At 41.0% G+C, this 15,713-nt stretch overlaps 1 protein-coding gene across 2 annotated transcripts in view; it reads right to left on the bottom strand.

Annotated features, from left to right (window-relative positions):
* Nucleotides 1–11,766, bottom strand: part of GOSR1 (golgi SNAP receptor complex member 1) — a 274,923-nt gene extending 263,157 nt beyond the window's left edge. The window contains exon 1 of one of the 2 annotated variants that reach the window (XM_069226270.1): nt 11,638–11,766. In XM_069226270.1, coding sequence (XP_069082371.1) covers nt 11,638–11,668 — 31 coding nt within the window. In that variant the 5' untranslated portion in view covers nt 11,669–11,766. Of the gene's footprint in view, nt 1–11,590 lie in introns of both variants that reach the window. The other variant, XM_069226271.1, reaches the window with a different exon arrangement.
* Nucleotides 11,767–15,713: the final 3,947 nt, after the last annotated feature.

Below are 15,713 nucleotides of genomic sequence, written 5' to 3'. Positions count from 1 at the left end.
TGTTCAGTAAATCCCTACACCCACCTTCGGCTATTTCAAGCCTCCATGATGCCAAACAATATTAAATTACATTAAGGTTTTTCAAAATTTCGTTACTCAAAACATCCAAAAGCTCAAGCAACGTGGTGCTTCTCAACTAAAAATAAATAAAATAAAGCTTCTACATGGTCATTCCTGTTTGGTGCTATGATCTCAATATATTTGTCTCAAATTATGCTGCTGAGTTGGCAACACTTTACTGTAGTGTGGTATTTGATACCAGAATCCTCAATTGGCGAGGATGATCATACAACTGGCAGAATGGTAAAAATGAATTCTGGGACATTTTACATTTGATTTTTATCCTCCAAATTAAAGACATTGCTGCAAGTATTTTTTCGCAATGCTGGTTCCTGCTCCCTTCTGAAATGTTTCAAACTCAGAGGCACTATTTGGTCACTAGAGCTTCATTACGGATATTTCGAAATGAAGATTGCTTTCTATAACTTTAAATAGGAGCTTTGGGCAGCCATGATGTTTCTGTGGTACTGCTGTACAGCCAAAAGTAATGCACAATTCTGCTGCTAGTATGCGTAAACTTGCACTCACTTACATTTTTTTGCATGAAACTTTGATACTTTTTTTTTTTATCAATATGCTTCATAGTTACATTACTTTTTTCTCCGAATTCAATAACAGAAAGGATAGCTAGCTAACTACCTATCAGAGAGATGCCTAAGCAAAAGTGTTCCGACAGCAAGGAGATGCAAAGGTATTTCCCGTTTTTAAGCAAGGTTGGGAACAGTGATGCCAACATGTTATGCAAGATCTGCAAATCCACATTCTCCATTAGCCATCGCGGAAAGTCTGATGTAAAGGAGCATTCAAGCAGCAACTTCAATGTTACCACTTTTTTGGGGAAGGCAGCCCCTGGAAATGCTGAATTCAGTAGGGCGGCTGCTGATTGTACATTAGCATATCATCTTGCTAAGCATAACCACAGTTCTTGGTCAATGGACTGTACATCAGCATTTATTCAGAAACTGTATGATGAGAAGTTTTGCTGTGCTCGCACTAAGACAGAAGCCTTGATTACGAACGTGCTTGCTCATCTTGTAATGAGTGACCTAAATTCGGACTTGAATAACATTCCTTGTATATTTGTGTCTATTGATGCTTCCAACAAGAAAAGTTAAATTAGTACCAATTGTTATTAGGTATCTCACATACTTTGAGGGTGTTAAAGTGAAAATTTTAGAGTTTGCCTCCGTTCCTGGGGAAACAACTGCAATACTCTTCAAACAATTATACCAAGCCCGTGAGAAGTGTAATCTGCTTAAAAAAGAAGTTGGGTTTTGTGCAGATAACACTAACACAATCTTTAGGAGAAAGGCTAGAGTAGGAAAGAACAATGTGTTCTGCAAGCTTAAGGAAGCTATTCCTAATAATAAAGTACTTGGAATAGGGTGCAGCACACATTGTCCATAATGCAATGCAAACCGCTGCTTATGGGCTACCTATGGACATAGAATCTTTTGTGTTAAAATTTTACAAATATTTTCACATCTACACTATCCAAACTGAACAACAAAGAATTTTGTGAGTTTGTTGATATAGATTACCAACGACTCCTAAATACGAGCAACACTCGCTGGCTTTCCCTACGTCCTGCAGTTGGCAAGGAGCTAAAACTGTTCCCAACCCCACATTCTTATTTTGTGTCCCAATCAAATCCCCCAACAGCAATTGTTTCGTTTTTTGAAAACCCTCTTGCTGAAGTCTGGCTCTGGTTTTTGCACAATCAACTGTCTCTTTTTAGTGACACAATAAAGGAGATGGAAAAGAAGAATGCAAATGCCATGGATATTGCAAGACAAATTACACAACTGATAGGAAAGCTGAAGGAAAGGAGAGATGCCTGTTTCATGGGCCTTAAGGTGAAATACCTTCTTAAATCCCTGAAAGAACAAGCACTCTTACCAGAAACAAAAACATGTATATCTGTATGTGCTTTCTACAACAGCAGCATTGATTACTTGGAAATGCGAGGGGCATATTCTGCTGACAAACACTTTTTCCTGGATTGTTCTCGATACTGTTCCTGTCTGGGATAATGTTGAAATGTCTCTGCTATTTGTAAAATCTGTATCAAGCACACTTCTGATTGATGAAATTGAGCTTTTTTACTAAATTACCTGTGTACGAAAGGGCACAACAGACAGACTCATCGAATGGAATGACCAGAAAAAGACTGCAGATGAACGTTGGGTGGAAATTTTAAACTATTTCCAAAATCAGAATATTTCATTTAAAAACATTGGCCTGATGGTCCAGTTTGCATTATGTCTGCCAGGAAGTAATGCTCCAGTGGAAAGAATATTTTCAATTATGAATAACACGTGGACTGATGAAAGAAACAGAATGGAATTGGAGACTCTGAAAGCATTGTTGATCACAAGGGTCAACTTTGAACAAACCTGCAGTGAGTTCCACAATTGGTTGCTGCAAAACAAAATGGTGATGCACCAAATCCATTCCTCAGATAAGTACTGTGCAATGCAGCAATAGGCCTTTTACATCAAACAGCATTTTAGCTGTGTATATAATTCTTCAATCAATAATATCTTGCAAATGTGAACTTTTTTTTTATTCAAGCAAATATTTCTGCTGAATGTAGGGTTTACTGCCAATAAAAGACCACTGATTTTCAGTAATTCTCCATGTGTGTCTGTGGAGGAGGCTGTCATTATAGTCCTTTTTCTATGTCTATGACATAAGTCAAGTAGTCCTACTCTTATGTCGATGGTTGCGGTAAACTGTAGTCCTACTTCTATGTCTATGACCTGTCCCAGTTTTTTGCTTTGAGAATCTGATCACCCTACCCAAGCGGGAACTCCAAAGGATCCTCAAAGAATTCCGTAAGCCACAATGCACAACTACTATAACTCATCAGGCTCAAGAACATTGCAACTCCATTGCAGATCACTTTATGGCAAAAGCTAACGTACTAGAAATTCATGTCATTAACAAGACACCAAACCCACAGCCAGTAATAGGCAAAAAAAAAAAAAAAAAAGATTATGTCAACTGAAAGACACCCATCACTTGGGTCCTTCAAGCATCTCACAGCAGAGGAAATCCATAAACTGGTCCAGGCTAGTGGCCCTGCAGGATTCCTTGCACACCCTTAGTCCCATCTCAGCCGCTACAATCAAGCGACCACTGAATGCCAAGGAGTGGGCATTCTAAACAACTCTCTATGTTCTGGAGCTTATACCCCCACAAATCAAAAAGAAAAATCTCACCCCAGTAGAAATGGCCAGATACAAACAAATCTCGAACAGTCCTTTCCTTGGACACCTAACAGAAACAGCAGCATGCTCTCAGCTTTGTTTCCTGAAGAAAAACAAACTACTCTCAAAGCAACAAACTGGATCTGCCCTCAGAAAAGCAAAGAATCTCTACAGATATGTATCTGGTATGACCAGAAAATATTGGTGGATGGAAATTGTGTTGCTGCAATACTCATTCTATTGTCGGCTGCATTCTACGTGGCATAAATGGAATTGCCCTTGAGTGGCCCTTCTCTTACATGTTCGAAAGATCAAGCTTCATCTCACTTTACCCACTAACATCGCAACATTTCAACATCAATGCAGGCATAATGCAAGAATGAATCATTGCCATTCTCCTCCAATACTCACCTAACAGGAGTCAACAAGGAAACACTTCAGCCCATTACCAGATCAAATCAACTATTTCAGCTTTTAGATCATTCTAAAACTAGAAAAAAATCTACGGGCCTAGACAGATCAAGATTAGACCAATGTCTCAAAGCTGTTCAGAAAAGACCAGATAGCGGAAGAGCTACCATCCCTCATCATGCTGGGCTCAGGCACATTCAGCGACAACTACAACATTGACAGAAGAAATAAATCTGGAGTTGATCATGGCTATCAATCTATCATTGTCTCTTAAGTAAATCAAATGACGAGAAGCCCCTTCAATACCACAAGTACAATTAAGACTGATTACTCTACATATAAGATTTCCACAGAAGCCTCTCTTTGTATGTCACATCTTAACTATGTAGCTTGGCTTTACTAGAAGGCCTCAATCTCACTACTAAGACCACTACAAAGAATCTAGACTGCCAAAACAAGGCATCTCCAACACATTCATACATACTGAACAAATCTCACTGGCTCTAGAAATAATTAATTGGCTATCCATCACCAAACACTCAGTGTTCAATCCCCAGAATTATCATGAGAAAAAATACAACCTTTATCCAGGCAAAAGTCAACAGCAAACACATAAAGCACTTCCCTCCAGGCAGGCACCACAGCTGCTGCCTCTCATTAAAAGAAGAAACAAAGCGGAGGACTGTTCTTCTCTGGTGAAGTAGCTAAGTTCTATGACTCTATTCAGGAAAAGATAAAAATCATTGAAAAAACAATTGTAATTGAGGTAGGTTGCAAAGACTAGCTGTTCCGGGGATAATGTGATGAACCAGTGCATGGAAAGTGAAAGAAATGATAAATAAACCATAACCTCTGCAGAGAAAGTAAAAGAGGAAACAACAAGGAATAAGCTGCTCTGGCTGGGTGGACTCTGCAGGGAATATGTCACACCTATCATAATTTGTGAAGGGCTCAGAGATCGTGAGATGCTGACTACCTCGACAAATGCCTCTGTTAAATAAAATCTCAAGAGATTTACAATACAACACCGACCACTGCAGCACAACACCAGACCAAAACTTGCTTGTCTATAGTAAGAAATGCTTCAATGGGATTATGTGCCGTATACCAGTAGCTAAACTCTGGAATTATCCTCCAAAGAGAAACAAGTACCTTCAAAACACGAGGGAACTTAAAATGAAGTTAGAAGTTGCAACGGTATAAACAGCATCACAAAAGTGTATTTAATGTACACCTCAATAAAAAGATGTGATGGTACCTGATCCCAACAATGCTGCAAGGCCATACTAATACCAACAGAGCACTATACAAATAGGCTAACATGACATAAGCCTGCTTGCAGACCACCTCAATTAAATAGTATTTATTGAATCTGATATACACATTGTAAAAATCTACTTTCATATTGCCTGAATCGAGGTTGTAGCTGACATAAACGTGCTTGTATAAACCTGTTAACAGACCATCAGAACTAAAACTGAATTTATAGTACATAAGTGAGGCTACGCTGCACCCTGCTAATCACCACCAAAAGGCTTGTCTTTCACTTCTAGACTAATTTCATTAGACTTACTAGGAATGATCGCATAATGGCCATTACAATGGGTCAAGCAGTATCACACCTGGGAATTCCTCTGCTAACAGAATTATATTCTGGTTCAGCCCTCACTTGTAGGAAACACCACAGAAGGTGCACAGTCTGACTTTCTAAATGACAGTTGTTAAAATGGGTAGACAGTAATGCTTCATAAGTCCATCTGCTACTTACCAAAGTTCTGCCATAAAAGATATACCAACCTAACCCACAGAGACACATCTGAGCATATAAGGTCAATTCTGGAACTGCCCACAAAGAATGCATACTCGGGCTGACTGTATAATGCTCATTCACATAGACAGCTATCCTTCCAATTTTCTGACAGCTACTAGGAAATATAAAACAGATGGTGGTATAATCTTCATTTACTCGGATTGGCCAGGCCTTATATGACACTCCCACTCTCCTGAGAGCCTACTGCATAGTTGTCACTCACCTCTACCACTCCTGGGTAGGCCCTTTAGGACTTCTAAACCAAACACAAAACATATGCTATGACCAGCAGTCAAATATCTATTCACAGTGATTGCTCCCCTTCCACTCCATTAGGAATATTGATCTGTGCAACTGTCAGTGGAAGCATGCACCACAAAGAGGCGGCTCACAATCACGGTGATTCAACTGTATATTAGATAACAATGCCTGAACGGTACGCATCAGCATGCTTGCATGACCAGGTATACTGTCACACACTTCCTGAAACGTACGCGTATGCACAGCCTCACTCTTGCGGCAAGATGAATTAGGCTTTCCCAGCCATATGTGTACGATATAAAAAACAGATCCTGCTTAGGCTACAATATGCATAAACTATTTCTCCGTTCAGCAGCCCTATCCTTTACTCATTGTCAGTTCAGCTAATCTCAATGACAAATCATGATAATGGGCAACTATGGACCTCAAGAACAACACCATGCAACAAATCACAGCACTCTAATGGAGCAGCATCCTATTTATGTATTAATATACTGCAGTGACTCTTAATGAGTATAATGCTAATTAATACAATATATGCTAGAGCGTACGTCTAAAACGTATTGTGATTTTTACGCAGCACAACTGTTTTGGCACTTAATATTACTTATTTTATTGATGAACTAAGCAAACTCCTAAGAAATAAAGTAATGTCCTGAACCTGGAGCTCATAGCAAGTATGTCCAATGTAGATGTTTGCGATAGAATCTCAGCCCACTGAAATATTTCCCAGGATTACAGCTTGTGATTTGCAAATCAAGACACAATGGCTGCAGTAATCACCTGAACCCACTGTGCGAGCTTACTAAGATTCGAACCAGGGACCTACAGGTATATTATTTGAAATGACGGCCAATACGCACCAATATTGCAATTGAACAAAACGTTGTTGTAACAAGTGGTACAAAGAAAACAAGGGCAAATATGTGTTTATGCACTTACATATTTACTCTGAATAATAATACTGCTGCAAAGGGGTACAACGCCTTCCCATGGGCAAGGTTTAAAGTCTGAATTTTACTTGAAGCAAAGAGGTTCTTTGGGAGCCTCAGATAAGTAAGGTGGCTGCGGAGAATGTGTGCGTCTTTGCTGAAGAACTGAGGGCAGGCTGGAAGCGAGTCTCATGGCTTCCAAAGCTCAGGCAAGAGAGGCTTTGGGGACCAGTGTAGGGCATTTTAAAAGCACTGATGATATGTTAAAGCACCAATTCCAAATCAGAGGTCTTGCATGACTGATATGTTGATTTTTGTAGAGAGAACGTGAGGTTTTCAGGGTTTTGTAATTGGCTCTAAAGGCCAGCAGAGACATTTAAGCGGTTCTGTGGAACGGCAGAGCAGAACAAAAGGTATGTGAGGGAGGGGCTGAACAAACATTTCTAGGGTCCTCTGAGGGCTAGTAGAAGGTAACTTATAGTGTGAAAAAGAATGTCATGTAATGTAGACATCAAAAGAGTAAGTATTGGTAAATATTGTTGATAGTAGAAAAATAAACTAGGGGTTATAGACAATTATCAATATCTTTTAATGACTTTTACTAAATCCTTGTTGTGGTTGTTGCATTGGCTTCAGATGTAAATTAAAGCATGCAAGGCTGTGGTTGGTATTATACACTTCAATAAAGAATTCAGGGTCTACTCTAAACTGCCACTACTGAAGGCTGTTTCCAGAAAACTATCCCCACTGTTCAACATGGCAGAAAATCTTTAGTTCTAGGTGAGAAGCAAAGGATCTGCATGTATCAAATGATTGTATCCATTCTGTGTCTATGTTGATACCTAAGGGCTTACATTATTCAGTGGCAGAAGATTAGCATTGTAAAATGCAGTAAGCTTTTATTTTGCAAAGATGATCCAAACTCTAAGTTTAGATATTGGTCTTTGCTCATGAGAGCTTGTTGGCCTAAAGGCATACAATAGTTTTTCTTTTGAAATTGAAAGGGGTCAAAAGGTGGTCAACTATCACTAATATGTTCAAAATACATAGGGTGTATGATAATACATGTTCAAATATATTAATCATGAGGACCAATCAAATTTAATTAGGAGGAAGGCTAGTCTACATTGTCATTTTTTTCAAGTCAAGTAGTACTGTAAACAAACGTTGCTATCTCATGTCACAACCATTGGTGGAAATAAGAGAATTTGTATAATCGGATTCTTGAATTATTTATTATTTTTCAAACCTATATGATGTACTGTTAGAAATGGGGTTCCTGGCTGGCTAGGGTAGGCATCTAAACCAGTCAGTAACCACCACTCTAGTCAGGACAAGGGAGCCATACACCCAAGATAACCCCTGCTCACCCCCTTGGTAGCTTTGGCCAGACCAATCAGGTTTATCCCAGAGGCAATGTGAAAAGCGTTTGCGGAACACACGTAACCTAATAACACAATAAATACACAAGAAAAGAGACAACATAACAAGTTATATAAAAATAAATGGTACTGCATAAACATCATAGACCAAAACGGCATAAATCAGAATTGCTTTGCCAAACAGGCAATTGTCAGACCATCACTGTCATGAGTGCAAACAAAAAGGATACATTTCTGTACTGCACAGGACATACAACACCTTTCCCTCCTAACACATATCAGGCCTTCCCTGAAAATAGGTTAAGGTAACAAATGTCATATACGATCACATCCAGCCAGGAAGACGCAACATAAATACTGAGGGTACATAATACAGTAGTGAAATATAGAACATGACATAATCACCCCAAAACACAAAGGTTACAGCATGTTCACGCTCCTTTTATAGGGTATAAGGTGGGTGAGAACCCACCACACATAGGAGCTTCTACGCTCCTGTCACTGAGAGGACGGTAGAGGTGCTGGACAGACCAGGACCTTCGGTGAGGTTATTTTCCCAATCTGCTAACAGGGAAAGTAATAAAAAGAAAACAGGCCACGTGGACTAATGTCAAGTTTCCGCGGAGAGGCCTCCCATTGGTCCTCCCCACTGTCAGGACAACGCCACACCACAGCCGCTCTCCATCATGACCGTAGGGCCACAGGTGATAACACGCACACTGTTCCTGTTGTTGGAGGTCTCCACTTAGCGGGACTGACTTGCTGTCAGGCCCGAGACTCCCTCTGGCAAATTAAATGTACCAATCAGGTGTAAGTCAATCATACCAAGTTTAGAGGGGGGAGCACATTCACTTTAGCAGTGGTAAAGTGCCCAGAGTCCTAAAGTCAACAAAAAGGGGATCAGAAAAATAGGAGGAGAAAAGCAAAAAGTTTGGGGATAACCCTGCGGAAAGGGCCATTTCAAACATGTATTTTGAAAATGGAAGGTTGAAATCAACCCTGGATAGAAGCATAGACAACTGAAGAAAAATTATCAGAAAAATGTATGTGTTTCAACATGCAGCCTTAAGTCTAAATGTACTTCAGTGCATCTTGTTCTCGATTGCTTGAGGTTTCTAAACTTGCGTCCTACATATTTACATCCCATCTTTTGGAATTATGGCTGCTTTAATCACTGTAATGCAAGTTTCCTTTTGAGAAGAATGGACCACATGGACGTTGCTCTTGCGTTAAGAAAATGTCTTAGTAACATGATGAGATTTTGCATAACATAACATTTAGACAGGTAATGCTTTTTTTTGTTTAAATCAAATGTATGTTGTAAAGGTTTCTTTAGAGCTTCAGCCAGTGAAAACTAAAATAAAATACAAAATAGGTAAAAAACAACCCTAGGCTTACTGAGTTTCTTGATTTGCCCGAGGGCTACAAGAGGGTGAGTTATTTTGTGCAGAAAGAAATTGAAGATATCTGTGGAAAGGCTTAAAATGGACTGAGCACCAGCAGGTAATGTCTGAGGGTGAGACAGTGGAGTGGAATATCTGAATGCCAGCCAAGGGTTATTGGTGGTTGAATGATGGTGCACCAAGAACTGTCTGATGCAAGTTGAAGACATGAGGGTGATTGATGAACAGCTTATGATTCTCTGCAGTGCACCTTAAGATGCTTAAGGTTGGCTCAGGACCTAGGCAGGGCAAGTAAAGGCCCGCAAGAACTGTTAAATGTAATGTCAGGACTCAAGGACCACTGACAGTAGATACTTGATGTCAAGCTGATGGCCCTTTTAAGAGTCTGCTGAAGATCTCTCAAGTTTTGAAAATTCCTAAGCGTGAGAACTAATTAGCACATTTGATGTCATTACAGGATGCGTTGTCAGGTAAACTTTGACATCAGAAAATACATCTGGGACATGAAAAAACAATCAAATTGAACGTAAAATTAGTAGACTCACACCAAAGTCTCACTATGGTAGATAATAGATGAATGGCAGACAAAAGTGTGGAGCAGAACTTCAATGTGTCCAAGGGAGCTTCTACCTTCAAATGAAGAAATACATAGTAGAGTTCCCCCCAAAGATGCACTTTCTGAAGCTTTAACAGCTCCCAGGAGCAACTCTGCACAAAGCGTAGCTCTGAACAGAGGTTTATTTGGAGATCAAAGGGTCACACTTACACGTAAAGTGTGACCCTTAGACCAGTGGTTCCCAACCTGTGGTCCGGGGACCCCTGGGGTCCGTGAAGACTCAAGGGGTCCGCAACTGCTTAGAAAATTAAATAATATTAACAGATTAGTGAAGTGTATATAACTAAAGTGGCTAAATGTACAATTGAGAATTTTAAAACGTACTGTAAATGTCAAGGAATTTGAAATTGGAGAATAAAAATTAAATTGGTATCCTCAGATTGATGTGTGGGAGCAGTGCAGGTGCATCAAACAGGATAAAGTTTGGACAATATGTGGCTTCAATTGAATTTAGAAAAGCACCAACCTTCATATTAAGACTAAAATTTGCATTTTTTTATTTATATTTGTTTGGAAATTAAACCGAATGTTATCATTTGTGTATGCGTTGGATGGAATGTTTATGTCTGTATTTTTATGTATATTATTTCGCAGTTCAAATCATTGACAATATTTAGGCCGAGGTCCCCAGATTCCAGTAATGACTCCTGGGGGAGCGGGTCCCTTGATTCCAACAATGATTCAGTGGGAGTCCCCTAGTTCCAGTAATTGTAACCTGGGGGTCCATAGAAGTCAAAAGGTTGAAAACCACTGCCTTAGACTGTTGAGAGTGAGAACTGAACCCGACCACAAAACGTGCAAGTCTTACCCATAATCAGCAAGCCTTGTGGTCTCTGGGCAGATCTACTCCAAATGGCCAACCAATATGCCCTTGGTGTCAGTGAAAGAGGGCCTGGACCTTCAGATGAACTCAATGGGATAACATAAGGGCTCTTGGGGGATCTTAGACACGCCACACAGTCTTCAAATAAACTCCTGTATGGTTCCCTGTCCCCTTAACTTCTCTGTCTCTCGTTGGGACAATTTCCCACGTCTCTTAATTCACCCACCTCTTCCAGGGCTTGTTCACTCCTTCTCTTTCAACCTCTTCCTCCTACGGTTGCGCTTGACCACTTTTAACAACCCAGCTGCTTGAAGACCTATCCACGCCCCCATATCTGTCAACTCACCCGCATTTGGTGAATGCCAACCTCTTTCTACTTGTTTTCACTAGCCTGTCAAACAAAACTAATCTACAGACTTTAATGAGAAGTCCGCTGCTTTTAAAACCTACATCACCCTTCAAAAAGCGTTATTTCAGCATTCGTCTTAATAGGATTACCCTCGTAAACATCTGACTTCACCAACAGTTCTGATTCAACAGTTTGGCAGGTGTGTTTCCTCTTCCCCGATAACGTATCACCTTCCCAGGCCCTTAGCCCTGTGGTCTATTTTTGTTGTCTGAAGGTCTCCACTAACTCATACTCAGCAAACCATTTCCATCCTGGTATCCCGACTATATACCTTGTCTATCTAATGTCTGATCCCCTTTCCCGAGGCTGCCACCTCACCTTCCCAATAGTTGCTGCTTCCTGCCGCCATCTTTGTTGATCAGCGTCACCGGAGCCAGGTCCGGGGATAGAGTAGAGAAAAGAGCGAGCTGCGAATAGAGTGTCTTCCACCGGTAACTCCAACAGGGCACTGGCCATGGGCATAAACAGAGGACCATCTGACAGATTCCAGTACGCCGGCGTGGCGGCCATCAAAAATTGGTTTCCTTTGTATTCCGTATAATAGCAGGTCCGACAGTCATTTTCGGAAGAAAAGCCGACAAATATTAAACATAACTGTATAGAAAGTGTACTGCTTGTAAACACTGAAAGATAACATTAAATACAAGAGGGTAATTCCATTTTATGAGAAATCACAGTTTAATTAGGCTAGTGATCAAATCAACAGGGAAGCTTCCCAATGGAAGATGGCCGCCGAAGAATAGATCTAGAAAACAGCTTTGTTAGACCCACAAGTGAGGCGTTCTCCCTATGTTATTGAAGGTAATCGCTTTCGAATTTGCTGCGGGCTTGTCCACTGTGCTTGTTACTGTGGAGGTGTGCCTGAAAATAATAGCTCTCTACAGAAAATGTATTTTCCAGTTCTCTTCAAGGGAAAATAAGAGTGGCAAATAGGGTGTCCTATGATTTTTGGGGCCGAAGAGTGACTGAAAGGGAATATGTGAGCATACATGCCGGCAGGTCCGATTCTTGCAGGAGACTTCTGATTTTTGAGGTCGCAAATAGATTATCAAAACAATATTGCTCTGGCATCGTTGAACCGTCTTTTTAAAAAGTACTTTACCTAGTGCCGATATCAGTAAGACAATGAAACATAAATAGTAACCCAAATAAATTACACACACGTGGTAAATTGCACACAAATGGTTTAAAGCTAAAGTACTCTAGTACGTGGAAGTGCTTTTACATTATTCAAACTGGGTAGGAAATTTAAACCGAGCTCTCCACAAAACTGTTATTTTACTAAAATGATAACTGTTTCCAGGTTAGTGTATGATTAATATTCTAAGATTAATTGTACCAGAAAATATAAAAATAAATTGGCTATTCTGGTAGGGTTGCCACAGTAAAGTCTGGTATTTGTTTGCCCTTCTAAAACACATGAAGAAGTCAATTAAAAAGTACTTTGAGAGCTGCCTACTTTGTCTCACGATTGTCAGAGTAAACACACGGATAGCTGCCCTGACATATATAGGCTGGACCCTCCTACTACTGCACGACCAAGAATGACTTGCACAAGGTTGGCCCCTGACAACAATGACACAGTGAAAAAACATAGACTGGATTTCAGCCCAAGTAATTACAAGTGACTTAGATCATTTCAATCATTATTCCAATCGTTTTTTTCTACTTTTCAATAGAGCAAATAGCTCAACAGGACCTTTTACCAGTTTTACCTCCAGACATTTATGTTTCAGGCAGGCCTTGGTACAAAGCATGTGAGATAGCAGTAGTAAAACTGACGATCCTATAGGCTACGTATATAAAGAATGTGGAAAACTGAAAGTCACAAAAGTTCTGTTGTTTAATATATTCCATGAACTCGATTTTCACAATTTCTTTTAAAGCATTTTTAAAAATTATTTTGTAGTAAGATAATACACAAAAAAGAAAGGGGTATGTTCTGTAACATACATTGAATTTGGGACTCTTGCTGCCCCATCAATCATTAGTTTTAGTAGGTAAATGCCATCTATGTAGATTTCACAAAAGTAAATTCTGCATGGCAATACAGTCACGTCTTGGCCAGTTACCTGGCCTGAACCACCATTTCTCTTGGAGTTCCTCATGTACTAAGCAGAATCACAAAGATGGTAGTGATCACACCATCCAGCCCATATGTTATAAATTCGCTTTTGTATATTTGTCTCTAAGCAGACATACATCAATCACAGTTACTGCACAAATCTGCAAACCTATGGAATACCATGCTTCCCCATAACCTGTCTATGTCTAAACTGGCTACTGCCAAACCATTATCGTAGAGTAGTTTTTGTATTTCAGTGACATATAGTCTTCCACATACTCACCAAATAAGTCTGACATTCCACTCTAATTGTATTTCGGAGACCATAATTTGGCTGCATCGGTCATCTAACACCCTTCAGACCTGTTGCCAGTTCACCTACTGCACTATTGATTGCTGTGCCCCTGAGAGTGGCCCTTACCGTTTGGCCTTACAGCCATTGTTCAGTGCTGCAAGGCTCATAGAGGGTGCACTCTGCCCTGCCAGCTCTGGACCATGGCTATGAGCCTGGGGCGAGAGGCCACCTCCAGTTTCTGGCACCACTGGATCATAGCAGCGAGGCCCTTGTAGGAGAGGGGTCAGTGGGAGAGCACTGTTGCAAGAACGTAAATTGCACTTTTCAGTCCATTGGGTGGACAATAAAACATAGCCATACTTCGGATACCGTGGGCACAATAAACCCTGGAGCCCTGGTGTCACGTCACCGGCTACACTACTAATAGCTAAGCCCCTGAGAGAGGTTTCTTCACTGTGACTCACAACCAATGGCCAGGCTACTGGGTCTGGAAGTGCTAGATCATCACTGTAAGGCTCATGAGAGAGGAGCCAGTGGCATATAAATGCTGCCATGGACTCTCGTGCAAGAAAAGTACATTTGCCTCTACTAGCTGGACAGGGAAATACAGCCATAATTTGGGTGCATTGATCAACTAATACCCATAGGCCTTGGTTCCACTACACCTGCTTTACTATTCATAGCTATGTCCTGTGAGGTGTCCCTTTCCCTGGGTGTTACAGCCATGATACAATACCATGAGGCCCTGGAGAGGCCCCCCTGCCCTACCCATGGAATACTAACTCAATGCTGTGAAGCCCAGAGGAAGGGGGGCTGCTTTCCTGGGCCTGTAAGGGCTGGATCATGGCTATGAGACCCAGAAAGGGAGAGGGAAAAGTGGCATAGCAATGTTGTGTCTGGTGCACGTGAGGTAAACTGCTCTCCCTAGTCCACTGGCAGGATAGTAAAATATAGTCATAATTTGGGTGCATGGGGCACCCTACACCCCTGAGCCGTGGTGCCACTGTACATGCTGCACTACTGAAAGCTAACCCCCTAGCTGTGCTTTCAATCACTTGGGCTATGACTGCGCAGCCTAATTGAGGGGGCCTTCTCCTGAGCCTGACAGCGGTGGATCATGGCTGTGAGGCCCAGGTAAGGGGAGTCCCTCTCCTGGGCCTCACAGCTCTGGATCATGGCTGCAAGGTCCATGGGAAGTGGTTGCAAATATCCTTGTGCCTCGGTACAACTGTACTTGCTGTGCCATTGTTTCAAGAGAGAGCCCCCCTCCCCTGGGCCTCGCAGTCCCCCCTGCTTCCAGTTTCCCTGCCCCAAAATCCTGCTGTGCTCTGCTTGAGCATGGTGCACGTTTTGTGAGTTGTGTTTCATAAATAAATTAACAGCAGAGAACCGAGAAAGGAGGGGACAGAGGAGGAGTGTACTGGAACCTCTACGAGGCCTCAGTATAATGGAGCTGGACGGGAGGCCCAAGGCAGCTGCCCACACTGCTCATGAATAGCACCAGCCAGAAGAAGTACAATATTTGGAACATTCTGCAGTGTTTCATGGTAAATATCCAGTGAGGACAAGAGCAGTATCTCTATATATGTCACCTGAAGAACCACTGCATAAAAAAACATGCATTGGCAATATAGTCTATTTTGCATTAATTTACTGAAAATGTGTTGTATTGTAACTGTAATTCCATTTCTATAGGGGTTACTAGGCTTGACGATGTGTTGAAGTGCTGTTTACAATCTTAAAACTTGAAAGGGCAGCAGAATTATTCTATGTGAAGAAGTATGCACTGCTACCATTGTCACGTTACCACTCTTCGCATTATGGGAATCAGGCCCTTCTGCTTCCCATTTTTTAATTTTTTTGTTTGTTAGTGAAGCTTGTTAAAGATCTATACAAAATAGAAAATGATTGACACTGGCAGGCTTCTAGCTGCATTGGGAGTGAAAGTACAAGGTGGGTGCTTTTTGGAGAATAAGAACATAAGTGACTGTGGAATGATACAGCAAACAAAATATTTTACAGGTAAGTTTTTTT

The sequence above is a fragment of the Pleurodeles waltl genome, chromosome 3_1 (assembly GCF_031143425.1).
Source record: "Pleurodeles waltl isolate 20211129_DDA chromosome 3_1, aPleWal1.hap1.20221129, whole genome shotgun sequence".
NCBI classification, from domain to species: Eukaryota; Metazoa; Chordata; class Amphibia; order Caudata; family Salamandridae; genus Pleurodeles; species Pleurodeles waltl.
Note: the sequence above shows the minus strand (reverse complement) of the source record. Positions and strands in the feature narration are given on the sequence as shown.